This window comes from Atheta coriaria, unplaced genomic scaffold, assembly GCF_025399875.1.
Source record: "Atheta coriaria isolate IRGN ID8LTWV9N9 unplaced genomic scaffold, Caltech_Dcor_3.1 hic_scaffold_8_pilon, whole genome shotgun sequence".
In the NCBI taxonomy this organism is placed as follows: domain Eukaryota; kingdom Metazoa; phylum Arthropoda; class Insecta; order Coleoptera; family Staphylinidae; genus Dalotia; species Dalotia coriaria.
In genome coordinates this window covers 5,286,203-5,312,913 of record NW_027045450.1, presented here as the reverse complement: position 1 = coordinate 5,312,913, position 26,711 = coordinate 5,286,203, and the positions used below count along the sequence as shown (strand labels likewise).

At 38.5% G+C, this 26,711-nt stretch overlaps 2 protein-coding genes across 6 annotated transcripts in view; one reads left to right on the top strand and one right to left on the bottom strand.

Annotated features, from left to right (window-relative positions):
• LOC135797500 (xaa-Pro dipeptidase-like) overlaps positions 1 to 26,711 on the bottom strand; it is a 225,977-nt gene that overhangs the window by 152,605 nt on the left and 46,661 nt on the right. The gene's annotated exons all lie outside the window — the stretch shown is intronic.
• LOC135797329 (hemicentin-1-like) overlaps positions 1 to 26,711 on the top strand; it is a 117,612-nt gene that overhangs the window by 61,929 nt on the left and 28,972 nt on the right. For both annotated transcript variants that reach the window (XM_065309617.1, XM_065309616.1), the window contains one exon: positions 19,294 to 19,344. In XM_065309617.1, the coding sequence (XP_065165689.1) occupies positions 19,294 to 19,344 (51 nt within the window). The remainder of the gene's footprint in view (positions 1 to 19,293; positions 19,345 to 26,711) is intronic.

Genomic DNA, 26,711 nt, shown 5'->3' with positions numbered 1-26,711 from the left:
AATATCCAAATTTTTATTAGATAACTAATTAATATGATTTAAGGTCGTAAATCTAAGTAAAAACTCTAAAATTTGATTTTTATTTCCAAATTAAAAAATATCACCGCTTTGAGGGCATCTCAACGCATTTCTAAGCATTCACACCTAAACTCGTAAAAACTTGAAGGACTTGGAAGGACTTAGCAAGGTCCAAAAAGCGCGTGATGCGACATGAATATTTATTAAAATCATCTCTCCTCCACCGGTGCTACAACAACCGTCTTTATACACAGACACACACCTTGCCTTCCACCCCGATACCCCACACTTTACCATCCACCCTCATCCAACCCTCCTTTGTGCTGGTTGAAGCACTGAATGAGAATCGGGAAGGAAGGCTTTCTCGTTCCTTCCGAGGCGAGGATCTTTAAAGGTATATCATTCGGCGTATAATCTCCAGCGATGAACGCGACGAATGAACGATATCTATAAAGTAAAAGCAGATACGAGCGCGCGGATACTTTGCAGTCCATCCCGGGCGCGCCTTGCGAGTGAACCATAAACTTTTTAATGGCCGCCCGCGCGTGTCGAAGAAGACGTTACGACGCCACAACTTGACATTGTTGCGAAAACTAACTCCAAGCCACTCATGATGTCACCTACATTTAAATTTCATCATAACTCAAGCAAAACACAAAGAAAACAAAAATAAAAAAAGAAAAACATTTGTTTTGTTGTAGGCAACCAACACGTCACAGTTGTGGTATTTGGGTTGCATATATTAACAAACAGAGTTTGCGTAGTTTAGTTTTACGATCTTTTCGTTTTGTTAGCGTACTATTAACCCGAATACTTGAATTTTATTTTCAACACCGAAACAATATTCTTTTAGAGGAGTTGTAAGTGTTCATTAAAGTTTTACACGGGCGGACTCGTATCCATTAGGAATTAAAATTCAATTTGATGAATTCCTGGAAATGTAATTCTTTTCTTAAATGGGTTTTATTCATGAAGTAATGTAATTTTTTCCGGATGAAAAAAAAATATAAATAAACGTGATGAATATGCAAAATAAAAATAGAAGTGTGTGACACGTGAGCGATGTGAGATCATACACGCTGTTTGGAGACGTTACCGGATTGTTTGATGGTTGATTAATGCGCTTTGCCGGGCGAAATCGAAAAACGAAAAAACAGGACACTGCGTTCCAGCTCTCCATCCTCTGTAATAAATGATCCCGCTGTACGCATGTCTCTATTTTCGATCTTGTATTGAGTTATTGACCATATAAATCTGATGAATATTTATCGGTTTGCATGCGCTTTGAACCCCCGCGTAAACTTTTTCTCTTCTTTGCGTCTTATTTTTTCCCGTTGAGTTTTTATTTGATTTTCATGGGCATAATCTACTCTACAATTTCAAACTGCAAAAAATTACGGTAGACATCAAAGCCGTAATCGCTTCAATGGTTTCTAACTGGCAATCTAAAAATCATATTAAATTGGATTTAAACTCGATTCGTTTTATATTTTATTTTTTGTCGGTGTTTTTCGCTGGATATTGAATTATTTCTGACCCTTGCACGATTTTATTTAGCTATGAATAATGTACTCGATTCGTATTTTTATTTAATCGAAGACAAACCCGAAAAACCCACAAGTCCACATCCTGCGGCAAGGTTTTTCCCTTGCGTTTTAAATGTATAACTCACAACAATACCGCGCATTCCGAAAATTTGTTTAAACAATATTTGCACAGCGCACAGGAATTTAAACCTTCTCCGATGGGAAAACCTCGATCGTTTATTTATTTAATAATTTCGTCATAAAGTCCAGGTTTTGTATGTACAGGATAATGCTGTGCGCGTTTTTGAAGTGCGAATTAAATTCAATTTTCGGCGCATTGTCAGCGATAAAACACCAATAATAACATTACCATTATCCAGGGCGTAAGAACCTCCGGCCACAATAAATTCGTTTTAATGCTTGTTCCACACTCGATGCAGCGCAATCAAATAAATGTAAGCACGCAGCCGATTAATTTCGAATGGGAATTGCGCTATGTTGGTTGCCTGCGTTGGCCTGGGAGCTGCCGCACTCTGCACATTCCGCGTGCATCTAAATCACGTGCCTAACGCACTTTATTCGATGGCTTACTGCATCGTATGCAACCATATACACACACACATTTATATAGCGTGTGATTGAGTGCATATATGGTTGCACATATAATATGAGCTTGGTGAAAACAGCCATCGGCGAGCGAGATTTATCGAGTGTCGAGCATTACATCAAATACGTTTTATTTATTTAGTGTAGTTAATGTTATTTTCACCCCCAGCACTCTGGGCTTAAATAAAATCAAAATAAGTATTATTATTCACACATAGAAAAAAAAAATAGGAAATTTAACTAAACTAGTATTTGTAATCTAGTTAATTAATCTCGCGTGGTGAAAATGGTAGAAAATGAAATCCATTTTGAATGGCGATGCATTGTGTGTGCGTGGTGCGTTTTTTGCGGTGCATGTCGCCGTGCACGTCAAAACGTAGCGAATGTGAATAATGTGCGTCCGTTGGGCGGTTAATTAAATGTCCTCTCGCATCGCCATGACACAATCCCGCGCGGCGTGTGTGCGATGATGAATAAAAAGCATTTCTGTGAGCCGGCGATCGGTTTCCATTCGAGGGTTATAAGTCATGCTAATGTGCGCAAAAAAGAGCCGCACTCTAGTGTCACTAATTGTACCAGTTGATGTCGCTAGAGTGCGCTGCCGAGTGGGTAGACCCAAAGGGGGCGGGGATAGTGCACCCAGGACTCATGAATTGTGATATATTACCTGAAAAGGTAAAATTTTTTAAAATTTTTTTGAAGAATTTTATAAAAAAAATTTAATTTTAATTTTAAGCGATGTGAAAATGTGTTAAATTAGAAACATTTATATTAACGTCAATCAAAGTGAGGTAATGTGTTTTCTCTGTATGCATTAATCAGCGTTAAACGTCCACGTCCATTTTTAGCCCTGCGGCACCAATTTCGCGACCACTGGGCTGGATAATTGATGAACGTTTTCACTTTTCATAAATCCTTTTCGAATGTGTCATTTGTCTCTCGGAACAAATGATTATTTTGTAAAATTGCATTTTACACATTTTAGTCACATGTGGGCGGAGCTTACAAGTACCTTTTTCAAACTATAATATTCAATAAAACGTGTCTTAAATTTGCTTGTGGGCCCCGACTATAATATTTTGCTATTACCTTTGTATCCATTTTTGCTTATAAATTTCTTACTTCGAATTTGTTGATGTGAGTTACTTTCCCCTCTTATTTATCAAAATTTTCACTTTGCCCCTCAATTTTTCACCTGAAAGTTTTTGCCCCCTTCCCTATATAATATTTTCATTGCAAAAGTAAAATTAATAAATTTTCAAAGGTTTTTGCTTTTTACTTTTGACGTGAAAAATGCATTTTATATTAATTTAAGCCACGCCTACATGCAAATGACAAGTGGGTGGAGCTTACAATTAAAAATAACCTATAAAACATTTAAATTTACTTGTTTCATAATATTTTCTTTGCAAAAGTAATAATTTATTAGTCTTCAAAAGTTTTTACTGTTTTACTTTTTGACGTCAAAATTGCATTTTTATAAATTTAAGACACGCCCACATACAAATGACACGTAGGCGGAGCTTACAAGCAAAAATAACGCAATAAAACGTTTAAATTTGCTAATTTTTAATTGTTTTCTTTATAAAAGTAAAAATTAATAAGTATACTAAAGTTTTATTTCTGTTTTTGCTTTTTTTACGGTAAATAAATAGGTGGTCAACATGAATAGGGTCTGGCATGGTTGGCACATGCCTGGCACGGCATTCGAAAAAGTTGCCTCTAATAAAGCGATCCATAATTTCGACGTCAAGACGGACTTTGCCGGCTCTGGTGTGGCGTGCGCTGTTTTTCCGCAGGCTTTTACACTTTTCCACACTCTTTATTCTCCCTATGTTTGTGTGTGTGGGTGTGTGAGGAGTTTACTACACTTTGTCGGTTAGTTCAACGCAAACCGTCCAAGAAAGTGGTTGTTTTGTTTGTTTTCTGCGCAGCCACAATTTCTTTCATTTTCCTCCACTCGGAAAGGCAACTCGTCTACATCTTGGCGCTGAAATCTGCAAAAACACAAATAAGCTCAGAGAGTTCAAAAGTGTGCGGCGCGCGCGCGTGTTGTGTGAAGTAGGAGAAAAGCTTCTCGTCGCTTTAAAATGAACAATGGCGAATGGCAAAAACGCGGCACGTGGAGGCGGAGAATATTGCGCAGTGCACCTCTCGGCTGCGCTTGTAACAAATGTAGGATTTCATGTTTAATTATCCCAAGGGTGCATCGTGCTCGGACGCTTTGGAGGAGACTAACTACGTGCCGCTGAGAGAAAATACTCCAACTATGGAAGGTCTGCAAAGTTTGATATTTACTGATACGCGTTCGGGTATAAAACTAAGCAAAAAGTACAAAAAATATATAATGGAAATAAATTCCAAGAAATCGCTAGAGAGTCAAGAGAATACTTTTTGTGTTGGAAAGTTGGAAATGTTTAGTATTATTAGTATTTCGAGGGCAAGCCGCCACGCCCATCTATTGGCCGAGATGTCAAATAGAAAAGGAGGAAGAAAAAAGTGATTTTTATTGGTTTTTTACTTTTTTATTATTTTTTATCTTCCGTGAGATAAATTTTAGTAAAATTAGTTTTTATTTTTTTATTATCTCTAAAACTATGGGAGATATAAAGGTTTTAAGTTATGGGGTCACGCCTACTGTGACGTAACACGGGGCGGAGCTCTCTAAACTTTAATTGCGTATAACTTCTAAACTAATCGTCCAAAATCAATCAAGTTTTATAATATAATCTTTAAATGAGTAAAACTTTCTTCTCAACTTAAAAAATTTTTAAATTTCAACATAGAATTGATTTTAATTTTATTACTTTTCTTATTTTATAAGTAAACATAAAACATTTCCTAGATATAAAATTGTCCCGAACCGCATTATCATGTAATGACATGCATTCGCTGAAAACACCGCCGCTAAACACGAATTGCAGCCTGCAGCTTGCGACAAGCCATTGTACATCGACCGCCAAACCGCCCGCCCACTCAACTATTGTAGCTCGCAACAGTTACAGCTGCGAAACAAAAAGGGCAAATTAATTAATTCGCGTCGTAGTTTTATTCTATTAGCGGGGGGCCAAAAGCACAAAGCTCGAGAGTCGCAAGCTCTCTCGGCGCGATGCGACGTTGTTAAGCGTCGCGGCGTAAAGCGCAACGGAGTGGGCTTGCGGTTCTTATCAAGCCATAAATTCGCGTTGCACATTCCCCGAGTGGAGTGGAACTACAGCATAAAATTCATAATTTACGATTTCGTTTACGATAATTTGTTGTAAAAGTTTGCAACATGCCACGCCTATTGTTTTTTACCGCGCATGCGCAACTTACTTAAATTATAAATATTATTAGTGTAGAGTTATATGGAATACTAGCTTTAACCCGCGGCTTCGCTCGCGAATATCTAAAATAATGAAGTTGCTTCCGTACGCGTCTGTAGTCACAGAAGAAGTAACACCGAAGTAGAATGGCGGGAAGTTTAAAATGGCTGAAAGTATAGTCTATGGAAGTATAGTGTACAGTCTCCATAGTGTAGTCAATTGGATTTGATGTTGACGTAGCTGTCGGTAATACAGTGTGATAATACAGTGTGATGGTACTATAGTACTTAGGTTTGAGCTTCATTGCTAGAATGCTAGATGGCGTTAAAGTAGTCAAATAGCCAGATGCAGAGGTATTATTGGCTAAACAATTTCTTTATTTTATTTAAAAATTTTTTTTTTTTTATTAAATAAAAAGTAGCCTATAACCATTCGGGGACCACTAAGAATATGTGTTCAAATTTTCATGATGATCGGTTAAGTAGTTTTTGCGTGAAAGTGTAACAAACATCAGGACTTTTGCATTTATAATATTAGTAGGGATATTTAAATATATGCGCGTATTTTGTGTGTTTTTTTAATACAAAATGAAAAACATATTCGCAAATAGTGTAAGGATGTAAAAGGATGCATTTTAGTGGAAGCAGCATCCCAAGACGCTGAATCCAACCCACAAGTAGACCGCAGTTGGCTGCCAAAGCATCGGGGGCGCATAAATAACGCTCGCGTTTGTTGGCACATTTGCCATGCAAATTAAACAACGCCGCGCCATTATGGTAATAATCGCGATGCGCAACGATCATCTTCCAGTTTCTCGCTCAATGAACCGATACACGCTCATATTTCAATTCGCTACCGACGCAGAACTACATTGTCGACGCAACAAAAAATTAAAATATACATATTTAGGAGGATTTCATATATATTTCTTCACTCGAATGTTTCGTTGTGTTTAATGTAGCTGAATGAGTTTGATAGAAAAAATTTACGACGCGGATATTAGCTGTGAATATCACAAAACGGAAAAAGAAAAAAAAAACTAAACGAAACACTGGAGTTGGAAGGAAAGAAATAAACGAAAATAAAAAATCGCGTAAACGACAAGTGCAACATTACGTGCTGTATTGGTCGGCTTTCATTTCGACCTCGTTTCTTTTGAAGCACGCGCAGCTACAAACGTTTGTCTTGTCTCGGGTTCTTTAAAACCACCACAAGACTCGGCGCAAATCAATAAATCGTCCGAAAAAACGCTCGCGACAATAGTGATTCGTATTGGATTACTTTGCGTGACATTTATTGTTTATCTCGCAATAATCCAGCAAATATCTCTCAACCAATGAGAACATACCACAGTGGGCGGAGCAAATTTAACTAAAAAGACGTTAAAATCACATTTCCACGGCAAAAACTTAAACTTAAACTGATAAGAGATGCAAGCAAATGGACCGGAAGTAAAAAATATCATTCGAAGGCGGCGAGAACTGTGAAAGTCTAAGATGTTCACCGCTGGCGAATGAAGACGTTAATGCAAGTCTCGTTTGCGAAACCTTTTAACTAAATCAGTCCATTCAGACAAATTTCCGCTCGTCGCGTTTGCTCTCGGCCTCGTCTCTCTCTTGAGAAACTATAAATACAAATGTGCTGTATAAATCGGCGGGGCGATTACCTACTTGTGAAAACAGCGACCGACGACGAGAGAAAAATTCCTCCGAACGTGGAGAAAAAGTTTTTAACCTCAAACCATGACTATCTGAGGTAACACTTTCCTTTCTTCTTTCGGGAGCAATTTACAACGAATTTCGTCGTCGTTAGTAATTTTTATGCATCACTTTAGCAAGAGGAGAGCATTTGTGTTACAACGCTCAGCACGTGTTATTGCACTTTGAAACTCCGAAAACTTCCGGTATGCGTTCTCTGAAGTTGTTACTGCTGGCGATGATTTGCATTTAGGTGGTTTTGGGCTACCCGCCACGTGTCGCCTGTCCGCGTACGTGCGATTGCACCCCGAATTGCTCCTGGACCCGTAATGACTTGAGCATGTCAGACAATGGTTGGCGTACAAAGTTACGTCTTTAATGTATGAGTGTATTGTAAAGATTAAAAAATCTGCGAGAAACTTGAATGGCTTGTATAGTTTATCAGCGATAGACAGTAATTGAAATTGCTGAAATTGCCGGATGCAATTTCCTTTGGTGAAAGTTTCAAATTTTCAGCCGTTGAGTACAATAGCGATGAGATGAGGACGGAAGCGGATGCGAGAACAAAATGAGACGTATTCAGGGCGGGTAATAAATGAAAATCAATTTTTATGTAGAAATTGCAAAGATTATTATGGTTGAAATGAAAGTTTTATTCATTTAAATATTATATTAAAAAACTGGGATGTTCTAGGACGATTTGGTCGGGAGTTATAGGTGATGAAAGTTTAGGGAGCTCCGCCCAGTGTTACGTCACAGTGGGCGTGGCTACCAAAACTTTAAACCTTAATATCTTTTATATTTTTATAGATATTTGAAAAATAAAAAAATGTTTTGAAGTGATTTAAATATGAATTAAAGAACTTAAAATTAGTTAATGTTATAAAATTTATTGTAAAACCATGATTTGACAATGGTTAGATTTTGATTAATTGCAAAATTTTTATAGTTTACATTTGAAAATCTTATTTATTTAAATATTATTTTAAAAAAATTTGAACTTTCTATTATAAAATCTTTAGAAGTTATCGTTTAGAAGTTAAATAAGTTTTCTGAGCTCCGCCCAGTGTTACGTCACTGTAGGCGTGGCTCCCAAAACTTCAAACCTTAATATCTCCCATAATTTTAAAGATATTTTAAAAATAAAAATTAATTTAAGTAATAAATACACAAAAGAACATAAAAAATCACTAATATTACAAAATTTACGTAAAAACTATAATTTTCCATTGTATAATAATTGATTGGATTCAATTACGTCGCAAGCATAACATTACCTTTGACAATGCCCGACTCTGCTTGGAGCTGTTCGGATAAAATTGAAATTTGGATCTATTCGAGCGCACGCGATGCGACGCCGTCGTTATTCCCGCGTCGATATTTATGAATATGGGCGTTTTTGTCCTGCCCGCCCGGCTGCTTTCTCACTGCATGCTTTATGTGCTCGCAAGCATGTTGCATTGTTGGCGACCGAACTGCCCTCGTAAAAACCTCGCCGACAATAGCTTAGGTATTTTCATATGAGCGCCCATATATTATCGGGGCAACTATTTGATGCGCGCCACGTGCGATCACAAAGTCAAGGACAATACCGCCGACACATTGTCCGTGGCTTTTAACATCCCATCGCAGTATCAATAATATTTTATTTTCGTCGAGAGATTTAAGCGCGCTTAGATGTGGAAATGTATAAGGGTTGTGGATAGAGTGTATGGAACAAGCCATTAAAGCGGTTCGCCGGATACATTTATATCTCGAGCATATTAGTGGTTGCTGTGGTGGCTGTACATCACCGGACGGTTAACCCCTCAAAGGGTTGAGGATATACACAAGTGATTAAACAAAAATTGAAATAATTTTCAAACCGAAATTTAGCTAAAACCCATTTTCTCGGGAAGATATTAGCTGGATTTAAGCCTCTCGGGTGGTTATTGAAATTCAATACGTCATAAACTTGTTAATAACACGTCTAACATAACCCAGCAGTTTATAATTCCGTTTGTCAACTTGGGAAGATCGAAAGTTTACAACTTCACCAACTTCACTTCCACTATTCATGAGATGAGGCAGATATTCTACATTCCCAGCATTTCCTATGAGATATTTCGGAAAGGTTAAGTACGCTGAGGAATTGAAAACGTCCTCGTCCTTCACAAGGATATTTAAGACATAATTTAATATCGTTTTGGTCACTTGCAAATATCTACCTATGTGCGAGATGAGTAAAGTGATGAAGAAACTTGTTAAAATGAAATTTCATCCATCCTCCCAAGTGATGAACAAAGAACAAAAGCGCTCGCGTAAATATATCACTAAACTCGGAGCGTCACCATTGTTACGCGCATACATTACGCGTCGCCCGCATAAATTTATCGCCGCGCCGAGAAAACTACCCGCCAAGTCCAAGAGTTTGAAAAGCGGGCGAGAGTTCAAGTTTGTCGGGCGTTTGGAGTTCTTCGGAAGGCTTCAAGCGCCCCCTATGGGAACTAACTAGAATACCTTTACCACTACTACTACTACTACTACTATTTGTAGGTAATGGTATGTGGGGAGTTGTTTTAGTGTGAAGATGGTGCGAGGAGAGAATACTTTTCACCTGCAATGCAGCAATGCTGCCGGCGGCAATTTACTCATTCCTTGCCGGGCTGGTTTTAGTGCTCGGGGTCATTATTCACCATTGACTTTGCTTTGACCAAGCGTGCAACGCTTACCGCTCCTTGAGTTACAAGTTGCCAACTGGAGTTTGTGCAATTCCGGAATGTAATCTACAAATATTTCCCCCTGCAAAACTATTTGGTTGCAGCAGTAGTTAAATTAGAAATTTGGGATGTAATAGGGGTAGTTTTATTTATTTTAATGTTAGAGGAGAAAATTTGGAGGTTCTAGGACTTATAGATCAAAAGTTATGAGAGATTAAAGTTGGGGTTTGAGGCTAAGGTAATGCGGGAGCTCCGCCTAGCGTTACGTCATAGTAGGCGTGACTATAAAAACTTTAAAACTTGATATCTTTTTTAGTTTTAAAGATATTTGAAAAATTCAAATTGTTTTTGTCTGGGTTTATCTTGAAATTACAAATTTTAATCAAAATTTGTATAAAACAAGTATATTTAGTTCTAAAATATTTAAAATTGCAAATATTTAAAATTTATTAGTCATTAATTGTAGTATTAGTAATTTAAATCATATTTTGAAAATTTCACGTTTCTACGACTTTTAGATCAAAAGTTATGAGCGATTAAAGTTTACTTTTGACGTTCACGTGATTCCGGTGCTCCGCCCAGTAATACGTCATAGTGGGGGTGTCACTAAAACTTTTAAACCTTCATATCTCCCATAATTCTGCAGATATTTTAAAAATTCAAACGAATTTCCTTTGTTCGTATCATTAAATTTTATAATAAATATACATTACAATATCATAGAATGATAATAATGGCAATTTGTTAAAGTTTAAAGACCCGCGCGTGTTTGCAAGGCATAAATAGATGGCGTGTTAATCCAGGCGGCCGAACACGTCTTGTCTGGGCGCACGACGCATTTCGCTTTTAATCCGCGGCCGCAGCCAACACTGACGTCGGATTAACTTCATAAGCACCCTAATACCGTTCTACACACCCACGTACAAACAAAACACATTCGTCTAGAATTCGACTCGTTACACTCGTCGTAGGCAACACACTAGTGTTTATAACGTTCGCTCGTGGTGTTACGTTCAACCGTTTGAACCGTTCTAGGAACAAAAACACCCTTTGATGTTTCATGGGATTTAGATTACGGTTAACGTTAACTAAACCATATTGAACGCCGCGCGCAAAATCTGTTTGCAAACCAAACAGTTTCGTTTCATTTTTGTTTCGCACACGAAAGTTTCTTCATCATTTCAATATGAAACTTGTGCTTAATGTAAGATTCGCTTGATTAGTTGCACACGAAATGGGGTGGAAAAGTTGTGCGCGCAAGTTTCTTTTAAGTGTCCGCAAACTTTCGCAGCGCAGGTGCAAAAAATACCTTATTAACTCATTTAATCAAGTGGCGAGTCACAAACTTGCACTGCAACGTTTTAATTAATGAATTGCAAACTCGCTGCGGCGTGCAGGTAACTCGTCAAGATCAAATCTTAATCAAGTCAAGTCTTGTTACCATGTTATCATGTTCTACGCGCGTAAAACGTCGTTTTTTGATCGATGAGGGTATTATATAGATACATAGGCAACCCAAAATGCATTTGATGTATGACTGGTGCACTACATGGTCGATTAAATCGAATTAGCGTCATTCCGTCGCAGGCACACAGGGAATTACGACGTCTTTAATATTAACGACATCGGAATCGCACAAAGTAGGAGAAAAGTTCCACTCGGGGGCACGCCGAATCGTCACGCCTTATATGTTAGCAACTTTCTTCAACTTCTACTTCTCTCCTCTCCAGACTTGGGCGTAATTGTTCGAAGTCTTTAATGTTTGTTCCTCATCATTGCATCTGGCGTTCTCTCTGCGCCGGTGAGCTAGTTGGCGCGCCGAGTTTGTTTAAGTTTGACGTGCGAGGGATATTTAAATACTTTAAGCGCTGCCGCGCGCAGTTTATAAACTTCGCCACGCAAGTTGTGCATGAATTTGCGATCGGCGGCATATCGGAGCGAATTTTCAACGAGCGCAGCGATAATTAGAAGCGTGTTGTGCGACGACCTCTTTTCGCTCATATGAATGTATATATGTGTGTGTGGAAGTGTTTGTAGCGCGCGTGAACGGCGCTTAATTACCGATATATTGTGTGCGTCGCATGCAAAACTTCCACCTGCATCACCCACACGTGAAGGGATGTTAAACGTTCTAATTAAGTGCATGAAATTGTTGTGGGTGTGGGGTTAACACATACGTCTTTGTCAATTTAATTCTACATTCTTTTAACTTTGCGTTTTTTCTGTTTTTTTTTGTTGAGGGTGAATTTTACAGATGATTATGCGGCACTGCTACTGATTTTATTTTATTTTTTTCTGTGGGTTGCGTGCAACTCAATCTCGTTACATTACGCATCGCAAAGTGGAGAAAAAAATGCTTTGATTGTGTGTCGCGTCTTCAGTGTCTAGCCTGCCCACGTCGTTAACCACTTTAAGCCGAAAGCTTATCTTGCACGCACAAAAAGTGCGGTAAAAACGGTTTCCATGAGTTTAAAAAAGTGTAGACGATTTGCTAAGACATTAACGCAAAGTCTAGGTAAATCGCTTTCGAATTCATTCTTTTAAAATTTTGTCACAAAAACATTTATCTTTAAACGTGAATTATTTATATAAAAAAATATTTTCTACCGAATTATTTAGAATTTTGAAAATTTTTAACTAAATATAATTAGTATTATTAATTTAAATGATAATTATAAAAAAATCAACTTTCTGCGACTTATAGATCAAAAGTTATAAGCGATTAAAGTTGATGTTTGACGTTTATGTGCTGCGGGAGCTCCGCCCAGTGTTACGTCACAGTAGGCGTGGCTCCCATAACTTTAAACCTTAATATCTTTCATAGTTTTAAAGATTTTTTAAAAATTTAAACGGTTTTACTTTGTGTACGTTTAACAAATTCTAGCATAATAATTTCTTTAGTAGTTTAAACACATTGTATGAAAAGTAGGCACTTGTGTTTTATTTTATGTTAGTTTTATGCTCGCGAAACGTAAATATTCGACTCGAAGTTTTCACATGAGCGTTTGTTCTCTCGGTCGGCGAAGTTTAAAAAGAAGCTTCTATTATTTACGCACGCGTCAGAAGAGAACCATCCGGGAGCAAAAGGAAGGAAGCAGCTCTCCGTTGCATGCACGCTCCACATCTGGCCTACTCTTCACCAGCGTGTTTCTTGCATTCGACTGTTTTTCGGAAGTGTACACACAAGAGTTGTGTTTTTACGACGCCGCCATATCCATATCAGCAGACTCTCCTCACATCACTCCTCCACAACATCCACCTCCGGAACGCATTGCCAAAGTCAGCAATGTCAGTTGCTCTACTACAGAATATACTCTAGCACTACTCGCCTCACATTCTCAAGTCGCTTTGGCCTGCAAAGTATTTCCGAACTGGTGCTTATCACGGAGACAGTAAACATCAGCGAAGACCAACTACGAACCGCGTAATGGCCGCCCCTCTCGAACTTCATGCATTATTGTAGATCTCCAGCAAACTCCTCAAGCTATCCATTCCGGGCTGACTTGTGAAACCCTTTCGCGATGTTGATCCCTCTAAATATTTCACCCGCATCGCAAAAATTAAATCATTACGAACTTATCCACTTTCCACTTGCGAATAGTTTCACATTCAATCCGAACTTGACGCATCAAACGCACTTAACCTCAAATCAGATGTTTTGAGACACCTCCAAGCACTCAACCACTTCATGCTTCGATGCAGCTTACGCGCGCGCTGAATATGCATTCGCATTGTTTGCGGCGGGCAGACATATGCGACACCAGCGCCACCACTCATGATGGATGGCGGTGCACTTACAGAGTGCATCAAACCGTATACATCTGCATATTTATTCTCTCTCACGCTGGTGGATGTTGAACAGATTGCACATGAATTACACGTTTACATTCAACATATTCACACGTTCTTTATCTTTATCTTTACGAGCGTTGGAATTTAATATTAAGTAAACTATCAAGTCAGGTAATAAGGAAAGTTTGCTTGATATTGTCTAAGGTGCTGCGTAGTATAAAGCACGGGCCGAAAATGAAATTAGCTTTAATGAAATGATTATAATGATGCATGAGGGTCGCCTCTTAACTGCCACCCTCTCAGGTTTGCAGATTGCTCCCGTGGCACGGAATACCAAGCGACTCTTTCCGGAATGTTAATATAGCAATGGCGGATTTATGAGCTCCTCGGACAAAACATGCAAGATTTACTCGGATAGTTGTTCGATTGGTATTCGAATTTATACGCGCAACGTGACTATCAAAATTATCCAAGATGGCTGCTTGTAATAACCAATGTCGTAATCCAAACATTCCGGATATGATACCGGACCACCGCTAGATTGGACATGCTCGGAATAGAATGAAATCGCTTCGGAAATGTGCTCGCCAGCCAATCGCATTATACTGGGTTGAGACAATGGCTGTCGCTATGTAAATAGCGATGCGGAAAAAAGCGTTCTCGAAACGATTCAATAAGAAGATGTCTGGGCGGTTTTCATTTCATCGTCTCCTACTACCACTTCCCTAGTATCAGTAAAAGTATTGTCCGTTTTTTTTGTCTCTGTGCCATCATCATTTATATAATTGTTTGGCATTTCCATTCTTTTATTCACTCGACTCGGGTGTCTTCTTTGTGCATCCTTAGTTTTTTCCGGTTTGCGAACCGGCTAACAAGCAATGCGTTTCGAAAGCCGGAAGCGTGCGCTATTTATATACGCCGGTGACTTCTAATGGACGCATTTCGGCGATTCGAGACGAGATTAAATGCGTTTTAGCGACCGCCACGGGTGCAAATTCGGCGCCGAGCAAATCGTCCGTGACTGCCGTTCAAACATCCATTGCAATAATCGCTAATAGTTTATCACTCGACGATAATCTTCCAAACGTTACGCTAACATTTCCGGAAATCATTTAGTATTATTACGTAGTAAAAACATTGAATTCCGGTGCCGGAAAACCGGAAAACATTTTTTATTGTTTTTTATTTTCAATAACAGAAAAAAATTCTTAATAATCACTGGGGCGATCGACAATTTATTATCCTGTTCACGTCCACGTTGAATAAATCAGAATAAATACAAATATTATTTCATTGGTAACATGTTGGTCGCACGGCGGTGGTAGGAAAAAATAAAATATTTTGTGTGAAAACCGACGCCGGAAAAAAAGCAACTATCTGCCTAGTTCGTTTTCTCCAGCTGCGAATGGTGTTGTTTTTGTTGTTGTTGTTGTTGGGGCGGTGTTGTTTTTTGTCGTCGCATGCATGCGATATAGGCATAAGGGATGACGTGGGTGACGCGGACGAAAATAAATCAAATTCGAGGCCGTGATAAATGGCTCTCGGGCGGCGGGAATTTTAGAAAAATTGATATTAAAACATCGCCACAAGGCAAATAATACCCAAAAAATTTTATTATTTAAAAAATAGTTTTCTTTATTCTTTATTAGTTTAATATCAAAACTTTACACTTTGAAGAATACCCAATGGTATCACTTATAATGTATACCTTTCAGGGGTGTAAATGATACGGTGGCGAATTAACTGCAAACCCGCGCAAAGTTTTGTAATATATTCGTCGAGGCGTCGACGCGCGTCGCCTGCAAAACGCACATATAATTTTACAGCCTGTTATGCAACCCAAGTTACAAGTTAACACCCTCAACCCTCTTTACTTTAAACCTACATTATGATAAAATGTCTCTTTGCAACTCGCTGAGCTAAGATTCATCATGTAATGCTTTTATTTCTTGCTACATAGTCATTTATTTTGCACTAGTTAAAAAAACCTGACGTCTATTCATTTAATTTGCATCGCAATGCTTTAAATATTGAGTGATTGAGTGCAAATGAGAATTGTATCTAGTAAAATATTCACATGGCGATCCCAAGGAGGAATTATAAAGACATTAATAATGAAGAGTCATTGCAAATGACATTTTTATGTTCCGTGCAAGCGCAGCTGCAATGAATATAGCGGGCCGGATTGAATTTAAAAACGTATCGATTTGGCGTGTTACGTGTCAAGTCCTTTGGAACGACGTGTCGCGGCGACGTCGAGAGAAACACTTCAAACATTCACCGATGCCCGGCGCCTCCACTTGAAGGATTTAATGGATGACGGAGACGAAAAGCTATATTTTACAAAAGTAGAGAAAATAAGTACGCTCGCGATGAAAAAATAAAACAAACAAACACAAAGACAGTGTGCGCTTGGGTTTGGCTTCGGTTTCGCTCGGCCATTGTTTCTTACCACGCATCTTTTTTAATTAACCCGAAGATCGGGCAAAAAACAGCCGCGCGCCACAAAGCGATGTTGACGCTGTCTGGCGCACAAAATAAAAGTTCATTAATCTTTTTTTGTTGAGTTTCTTGCGTTTTTTTTTTCTTTTCGTGGCTCGTGTGGCTTCTTTCTTCTCGCGGCGCAGTGCGAAAATGAAGCTCAAGGGGGTGGAATTGCAGGGGTGTGAACGCAAAAAGTTGTTTGGAAATTAATGCAAATTTCCAAAACAGCCGCCGAAACAATGCGCGCGCGGGTGTGCGGAAAAAATGAAAAAGAGTTTTATACAAAGCTAAGAATAAAGCTGAATACTTTGTGAGAATGGGCGAGCGGAAACTACTTAGCGCTTTCGGCGCTTAATTCTTTCATTCCGGGCGATGAAAGAAGGAGGAAGAGCATCAGCCGTGTTAATGGCGCGCGCGAGATGCAATTACAGACGGACAAAAAATCTAATTAGCCAAATTGAACGTCGTTAAACATTTGTTTTCGCGCGCAAAACGGACTTTATTTTAAGACTGAATTTATCTCTTCTTTAATCTGTTTAAGGCTAATATTTAATTATATAGATCATATTTTACTTTAAAAAAATTAAATATCTCAAAAACTATGAAAGTTATAAACGTTTTAAGTATTGGGAACCACGCCTACTGTGACGTAATCATGGGCGGAGCTCTCAAAACTTAAATTACTTATAACTTTTAAACTAAAACGCTAAACATGTATTTCTTTCAAATTTAATTTTTATTCTTTATAAATCTAATTAATTAATGAATAATTTTTCTAAAAATCTGAATATTCATAACCTATTTTTCCACTAAATATTATTCATTAAAATAAATTAAAAATCAGTAGTCTGAATCTTAATAAGCTTTGATTTTCATAATTTATGCCAAAAATAAAAGCTCAAAGTTACGAGCTTGCTCGGTGGTCGTATCCGCCCCGCGGACATGTTAATGTTTCCCGTTGAACGCCACTGTTGTACCGTTTTTGTACGCTTTGCGCTTTTTTTCTGCTTGCACCGCCCTGCCACCAATTAAAATTTACTGCGTAAGTTAACTTGATGGGCCGATAAATTACCCTGCATGTTAACGTACTCGCCCACACAGCCTGCAGCCGAAAAATAACCGCGAACAAACAACAACAACAACCCGCCGCCCCCGAAAAAACTTTTTTATTATTAATAATTCGCGCGCATTTGCAACAATTTTAACTTGATTAGTGTTTACCTAACCTTTAAATATCATCACAACTTTATTATTTATTCTCTACTGAGTAATGTTGAAATATTTTTATGACTTTACTTTCACTCGATGAATTTCATAATGCGCACAAAGGTTTTTTTTTAATTAATATGCTAATTTCAACGCGCACACACTTCGAAGCGTATAAAATGTTTAATTAGCTTTTTAATTGGACACAAAACTTGCGCAAGCGTATACGGTATTTATTTCTATACGATTTTGGCTTTAAAATGTTTTTAAAGTTTTAAATTTTAGTCAAAATAAGAAAAATTTATTTCCTTTATTTTATACACTATTTTGCATAAGAGGTAAATAGCACTCTATACATCACTTTTATACTATATTTATTATTGGTAGTACGTCGTGGTGAAAACTGTCAATATCGTGTAATTGTGATCGACGAAAATTAATGCGGCGCCGCGTGCCTAATAAAGAACGTCATTTTCGATTTGCGTCAACACCCCTCCATTACACGTTTTTTCGCCTTGCATGTCCTCATTCGCGTGTTAGTTCTGCGAGTCCTGACTCACTTCCATTTGGCGCTCTAAACCGGCTCCGACCTGGTTTAGATTTCGCGTCGAGTCGCCGGCTGGAATAACAGACTGACGCAAATAAAGCCAGATCCGTTTGGCGATTGTGTCACGTGTGTGTGTGTGTGTGAAGGAAATAAAATCGTACGCGGGAAGTATTCCATCGTTCCCGCGAGACGCGAGGACGTCGCCGGCGCGTTTCCCAGAGGAAACACCTTTGGATTGCCACTTATCTTACTTTCTGCGCGCGCCGGAATCTTCTGGTTTGAATAAAATCCCGGCGACGAAACTCCGAGACGCCGGTTTTACAACAATCGAGATGCCAAATTTGATTGTTCTCAGTTGGATTTATTTTAGATTTTTAGACTCCAAATCTAAAAAAAACAAAAATTTAAATAATTTTTAATTTTTTTATCAAAAAACATTCAATTTATAGACTGGAACAGTTTTTATTTTTTAAATATCATCAAAACTACGTGAGTTATAGACGTTTTAATTTATGAGAGCCACGCCCACAGTGACGTAGTCATGGGCGTGTCCCCTAAAACTTTAATTGCTCATAACTTTTTAATTAAACATCGCAGGAAAGTGATTTTTTTCGAATTTACTTGTGTTAATAGCAAGTATCCATTACGCGTTGTAAATTATCCATTGCACCTCTATAATATGCACCCTATGTGCCAACCCCGAGCGTTTGTGCAAGCATTAGCAAGCCAGCGAGCGTATATTGACACTGTCCGCATGTCAAAGCCAATCAACATATCATATCACTAGGGATGAGGTTTGAAGGGTGACGACGTGCGAACGGATCGATGCTCTAAGCCTCCAGCAGCACTTAAACACCAATTAGATTTTAGTATGTGTGTCAAGGTGCTACTAACCTATCTCAATACGCACGTAATTGTATGCTTTGACAGCAAATAAATATTCGTAACACCCTGAATACATGAATAGCTGCTAGTAATAATGTATGTAATCAATTTAAAAGCTTTTCATCATCAGAATGGCCGAATAGTTTTTGGCCGGCACCAAATTGAAAGCGATTGTTTTCGAATATGTTACCGTAATTGGCTCGTTGGCTCGACGGCGAAAAGTTTGCGCCCCGAAATTTAATATCGGCGAGTAGAGCTGCACACGACCGACAACTGGCAACAATCAAATTTAATTATGGCAGCAGGTGGTAGTTAAAATCGACTCGAACGCCAATTTTAAACCGGTCGAAGTGGGGAACTTTGTGTAAAGTGCACCAACACGCCCGGCGCCTCCACCATCACGTCTTTTAGATTTTACAGCATTACACGCTGTTCCACCTTGAAATCTTTTGTAACAATTCCGCAAAGTTTTTAAGTTTTAATATTTTGTATGCCGATGTTAATTAATGTGTTTTATTCCTTTTTCAGATTACGGATTAACGACCGTGGTTCTGTCGCATTACGGCGGCCGTGAGCATGGTGAGTGTAGGCGTGTTATTTTGTTATTAAGGATATTAAAGATACTAAAACACCATTTTATTATATGATTGGTATTGTATCGTATTGTTTTCTTGGACATGGCGTGTTTTACGCTTTTAATAAATTTGAGTGCGTCTCAAATCCCACAGCGGCGTGCAATAAAAAGGTGCCACGAGAATGTTTTTACGGTCGTGATAACTTTTTAGGGTCGATAATATTGAATATGCTCGGGGATAAAATCACAGACAACTCCACAATTACACGATATAAAATTTATAAACAATCATGGGAGAAAATAGACTGGAAATTTATAAAATTGTTTGTTTGTATGGTAGTTTAGTGAAGGAAGTAACATTTTATGTCGATTAGTTTAGAAGTTATAGGCGATTAAAGTTTAATTTGCTCCGCCTACTACTACGTCATAGTAGGCGTGTCTACACAAACTTTAAACTTAAATATCTCCTAGAGTTTTAAAAATATTTAAAAAAATCAAACTACAATGTGTTCAGTATTTAAGTAGGCATCAAAAGTAACTGAATTCAAACCTAAAAATAAAACTTAATGATTTTTTTTATGTAGGCAACCAAATAAACACTTTCATTTAATTCTACGGTTGCCTATATTATTTTATGGTGCAAACGTAGACCTACTTATTTAGCGTTTCTTGGTATAGGTGTGACGCCATTTTGAATCGGTTCCGAACAAGCTTTAAGACCGTCACGTCCGCATGTGCAGTCATCACTATTAAGCGCGCGGGCCGTGGATATATCCACGTAATATCCGCCCGGGCGTCCCTTCGGCCATACGTTCGCACATTAGCTCCGACGCGAATTCCATCCCCCGAATCTGAATCTCGGCGCCGCATGGTCCATTTACCTTTTATGTATCATTCCCGGCCGGAGCACAAGGCGCTTAAAAGATCGTTTCTATGCCGAAATAAATCTACACGATCATAACCTGGCTGCCGGTTGGGTTGCATAACCTACCAAAGAGTCAACTGTGAATAAGCTCGTAATAAGGGTCTTGGGAAATGAAACGACGAAAGAATCATAATATGTTCTTTGTCGTTTTTGGTGATGTGATATGATATATTACATCCAAGATGGCGGCTGGGTAGTAATAGATTCATTGCATTGATGAATGCAGTCAGTACACAGTCAATAATGTTTGCATTTGCATAAGATCCTAATAATGGCGGCCATCTTGGATGCAAATTCCGGTCGGATGATCCGCAAACATCACCAGCAGTGGCATTCATTACGATGAGATTATTAATAATAGATGATTGACCCCGTCTCGCACCCTGAGGGTTACCACCCCCATTCCACTCTCCCTTTGCCTAAGTTGGAACAGGCACTTTGACGCCATGACATGGCCGATGTGTTTATTGGGCTATTGTTGGCTCTCGCGCTGGGTGCGAAACTTGGATGTCAATTGCAAACGGTTTGCATCTTGCATTCGCTATTATGCACCACTCAATGCAGTTGGGAGTGTTGTGGGTTGCATAATTTCAATAGCACAGGCAGTGCCATTCAAGATGTTCACTTCGTTGTTCAGGTTACGATTTATAATTCAGTTGCACACTTGTAACCCGCGCGAATAATAAATCCAGTCCTAACTGTATAAAGCATTTACCGCTGCTGCCACCAAAAAAACTCGAAAAGCATCTGGCGGCGTATATTTGCATTTTTATTGCGTAAATATGAAAATCAAAGCGTATTGAGCTCGAGTATTAGACTAGTAATAGATTCGGAGATCATTACGTACATAGGTCTACGTTTTTTCATTTTGGTTTTCACGCTGTGGTGGCGTAAGAACTAAAATTTGTTTTTTTTTGCCTCTTTTGATTTTCTGCTGCAAAGACTCGCATTAGGATTTTTACGGCGACCATAACCGTTAGCGGATTCGGTTCGTAACAACCACCCCTAAAAGTTGGAACTCTTGGAAACTCCAACGTGTAATCTCCAGCGTCGGAGTCGTAACGCTTTTAATTATGATTTATGATTTTCGCGACCGTTTTGAAAACATAAAAAAATGATATCCACACGCTAGTTGTAAAATTTTTTTATTTTACTACGAAAACCACCAAACCCCGGGTGTGATGGTTGTGTGAATGTGACAAACGTCGAATTTCATACCAAGAGAGACTTCGCTCGATGTCAATGAAAAGATGGATTGAATGTAATTCTATACGCGAACATTTATAACGCGAATATTAGATTTCGCCATCGAGCCAGCCAAGTTGTGAAGTTCATAAAAATGTGTTTTTTGCGCGCCGTGGCAGTCTATTTTTAAGATCCGGTTTTGATCGCACACGCGCATTTGCAATTTGTACTTTTATCGCTCGCGCAGATAAATCTGAGAAAAATATGATTTATGCGCTTTAATTCGCTGTAGCGGCAGGCGCTCGCTTATCCTCACATTGCCCGGGCAGTTTTCTATATATATAGAGATAGAGAGAATTCCCTTTTTTTTATGTACTTTGACTCGGAACTGCGGAACGCGATCGGGCCACTTTCAGTGCTCGACGCTGGTTGGCGGGCGAGGAAATATTGGAAAGTCTACGCACCATTACCGGTTTTTATAGAAATTATTGAACGGTTTGTACATTTGTATAAATCTTTTCTTTTCCCGCTGAAAGCTCGCCGGAAATTGCTTTACAGGTCAGCGGGAAAAAACAAGCATGAATTTCAATTTGAAAAAAATTAAAAATCAACAATTTTTATATTGGTATTTAAAGATTAATTCATTACTTATTGATTGCAGTTTTTATTTTTTAAATATCTCTATTAGTATGAAAGTTATGAGAGGTTTTAGGTTTGGGAGCCACGCCTACTATGACGTAGTCATGGGCGGAGCAAGTTTAACTTAAATCACTCATAACTCTTAAACTAATTTACTTAGAAAATTATTTCTTTTTTATTTATGATTAATGAATAAATATCTACAAAATAAATAAAAATTTAAGGGTGTTTTTAATATTTAATTAAATTAAAATATTTATACATTTTAATTTAAAATAAAATAATACGCGTTATAATTTTCAAGTTTAATTACTGACGATTTACGAATGCTAAAATCACCACCCGCGGGTGTTTCCGATAGCACGTTGCACCCCAATTTTCACATTTTACCTAATATCGCCCATAGCCGGCGGAGCGATTGTCGCCTTGTATATGGTGTTAAAGAGCACGTAGCGCAATTAAATCGCCCGTGCGCACACCGCCTCCAGGAAATAACGTAATCGTAATAACCTAACGAGAGCTGACTGAATTTTATCTTAATATTTCATCACTTTTACAGCGCGCCCGCGCGCGCGCTCACCGCAAACAAAAAGGTTTCCGAGAAAGTGGAGGCGCCGGGCGCGCGGCCACGTCGAGATAACCAACACGAACACGTGCAGGCGAAGTGTGCAGAGATAATCATCGAAATAATACCGAAAGTAATGCGGCTAGAAAGTGCAATTTGTGATTTTCAACGCGGCTAATTGCACGCCCCTCGGTGGCTAACATGACAGCGAACATAAAAAGATAACTTTCAGGCGTAAACATCCACATTTAATGTGAAAGAAGTTTGTAATCTCGAAAACATTTACACATGTGAAGTATATATGCAACCAGCATTACATTTACTATGCATTGGGTGTTGCCTACGTTTAAAAATTCACGAATTAATTTTGATTCGATTGTTTTTCCACGCGCGAAATCAAAATATTTTAATTTGTTTTTGCGCAGTTCGCTGGCGGTTGGCGGCAACAATGCGCGCGCGTTACAATTACACTTTGGCACATTTACACAATGCGGGCTTGGAGTGGGAGCGGCGGGTGCTTTTGGCATTGTTTCACCCTTGCGGCGTGTGTTTGCTTTTCCAAGCGCAACGCAACACACTATACACTCGCTTATATTAACAAGCGAGCGCGTTTCGCCCACTTGAAATTCTGTAAGATCTATTGTCTGTCATTAAACAATCCTTACTGTTTTGCTGTTGACTCTTTTTTTGTTTTTTTCAATATCGTGTTTTTTTTTATATTTTCATTCGGTAGTTGTAATTGTAATAACATAACCGTAATTTCCATCATCATGCAAGGCGTCGTGATGAACAAAGCAGTGTGAAAATTGCGTAATTAATTTCGCGCCGAATTTTCCGCGCGCGCGCCACACACATAAATAATTGTTTTTATTGTTGCGTCTTGTTTCTGGCGGCGCGGTGAACACAACGGCGCGTAATTGGATATTTTAAATTAGGTTTCGCGAAGTGGCAGAAACTCTCGAAATTGAGTTTCGGATGCGCAACAATGAGGCAACTATTTAAAACATCCGTCTCACTCGCGTGCAATTAATAACCTATTTTTACGTTGATCAATAAATCTCACCAACGACGTTTTTAATTTACAATAAATTTCAATCCAAAAAAATAAAAAAAAATATTAGAAAAATATCTTACATTGAATAAGCTGATTCTATTCTATGCTTAAATCCACAACTAACAGAACACTGAATTGTACGCTTGGTTGCATACCTAGCGGGTAGCTCGTACAAAGTGATTGTAGTGTAGCGCGTCGCGTGTATCCGTCTATATTTGTATTTGTATTCAATTTGCCAAACCGCCCCCGCCGGTGGTGGTGGTTATGCGATGGTGTTGGATTGAATTCCGCGAGGGGGTGAAATGATCCCTTGGGTTATTACGCGTTATGCACTCGAACGTGTGCGGGGCGCGCGTATTGTGGGTTGCGTGAAGTCGATTAATTGCGTGCGTATTATTCGGGTTCAAATTGAAATTTCAGCATAATGGAGCCCCGGCAAACCCCACGTCCAACACAAATGCTAAAATTTATTAAATTAGTATCTATTGCATTAACACCATCTACACGCGAAAAATGTAATCGACTAAACGTAACCTACTTGCATGGAATTTCGATTAAAATGTTTACAAAGTATGGAAAATCCTGTTACACAAAGAAAAAAGTAAAATAAGAAATTTTATGCTTTTGAAGAGTCTTGATAATTTTTCATTAATTTTCTCCGCGTTGTAGATTCCACAAGCTCTCGAAACTTTGGAAAATAATTAACAAATTGAAATATAATTAATCTTGATGTAAATTTAAGCGCGTTCGTAAAATATTCACGATAAAATCATGTTTATCTTGAACGCAACAACTACAAGTGAGGTTATGTAGCGTTAAGAGAGGTTATGTGCGCCGTTTGCGAGCTTGTGCGGAAAGACTAGTTTCATCGGCGTAATAAAAGCGCCCAATAAAATGCAACCCATGAGTTGCTTGGTAATAAAACGTTCATTTTTATTTGACGACATCGCTAGATGGCGCTGATGCGCCTCCGCCACCCAGTGCGATAATTCAAGCACGTATTAGTTGTAAACGAATGCGACGCGCATTTAATTTTAACTTTTAGTCAACGCTACAATAGCGCAAAGTTGTTTTATTATCTTTTTATTGTTTACGCGCGATGCGCGGAATTTAATTTTCTAGCATAAAAAAATAATATTAGTGTAGATGCTAAAAACTAGGCAACCCAATTTACAATTTTTAAGAAATTGTAGTTTTGGTTGCTTATATTGATGTGTTTTAGTTGTTTAAAGATAAATGTTATGTTTTTATACGCGTGTTGGACTTTTGGAAACTTTAAGACGTTTCGAATGTTTTGTTGGCTTTTTTTTTCTCGCATTCCCAAGTTTGCAGGTGAGCTTCGGGGCGCAATGACGAGGAAATAACGACATAGTCACCGCTCTGGGCATTTTCCGCTTTTTATACGCGCGGGAAACGACGTGCTTTGCCGTGAAAAGCGGACGCGCGGAAAAAAAGAAAGGAAAAAATAACGCGACAGCGCATGCCAACCCCAAACAAAGTCCGACCTGTCCAATTTACATTAAAATTTATTTTTTGCAAACCGGTCGCAATCGTGCGTACAACAACTTTATACAACTTCTAACGAAGACAAACCTGCTAACTTCATTCAGACGTGAATAAATCTTCAACAGTTAACTAACTTGGTTAAGTTTCCGCGCGGCTACATCAGATGGCGCTGGTTAAATATTAAAAAGACGTAATGACGATAGTAAAACTTAATGTGCGGGTTGTGTTTGGTAATGGCAGGTCGTTAAAACCATTACGATACAAACAGAACATCTCTGAAAGGCATTAATAATATTTTTTCCCAGAGTTAAATCGAAGTGTGTCAAGCGTTTTATAATGGCGCATAATAGGCAACACAGATTACACGCCGCCTGTCTTAAATCATCATTGCGGGATGATGCAGAACGTGCGAATCAATCGGTATAATGCGTCACGCACATTAAACAAGCGTGCCGATGCTCGTAACCGCATTATTGTCACACGCTCGACAGCGGCAGCGGCGGCCATATTGCCGCTCGTTAAATTCAGTTACGCGCAAGAATAATCGAAATAAACGGTCGTGAATTTAGACCTTGTGTATTGGTAAACAGTACAAAAAACCTGCGAACGTGACGAGCGCCATTTGCGCCATCGTGTGCATGATGAAAATGCAAAACACATTAGTGATAATTACGAGTACGAATCCAACGCGGTGACGAGCTATGTGCGGTCATTCGTGTTAACACCAACTGCTCATTATTTTTAAGTAGGTTTAATTGATTTTTAAACAAAATTACAAAAAAAAAAAAATTAAAAAATTTGTGTTAAAAATTAAATAATTTATTCACGTTATACTTAACCTTATTTTTTTTATATTTTATGTAAGGTAACAACACCTTATAAACGATTTTCTTTGCGCGGCGCCTCCACCATCGCACACCTGATTAAATATTCAAATTTTATGAAATCCGTATTAATTCGGCCGGATTTGCGACCGACGCGTAACGTAAACCGGAATTATCTTACAGCCAACAGTCAACAGCGGAAAATTAACAATTTATCGCCTAAATAACTTTCATGAAGAGAGAATTTTACAGCCAAAAAATATAAAAACTCACACTTTACAACTGCGCGCTGGCCTAGAATGCCAGGCTGGAATATTTTACTTCTCAGAATAGAATGTCTACAGTTTTCTTTACAACTCACTCCGGAAGTGTCTCCGTAGTTTAAGTTTCTCGCAGTAGTTAGGCAACCCAGTTTACGACTGCGGCGTTTTAATGAAAAATGCCAAAGTGCATTTAATTACGCGGTGTAAGAGTTAAATCAAGTGATATTTACTAAAAAGTTTATTATACTGAGTTATGGATCCAGATGACACGTTGTGTGGTAATTATCTGCGTATTTAAGTCTGGAAATTGTTTTGGTCGTTAAAGTTATACACCCGAGTCGTTTGCACTTCGTTTTGGTTTAACGTCGTTTTTCTTACGAGTGTATTACTTAAACTTTGCCTCCCAGGGGC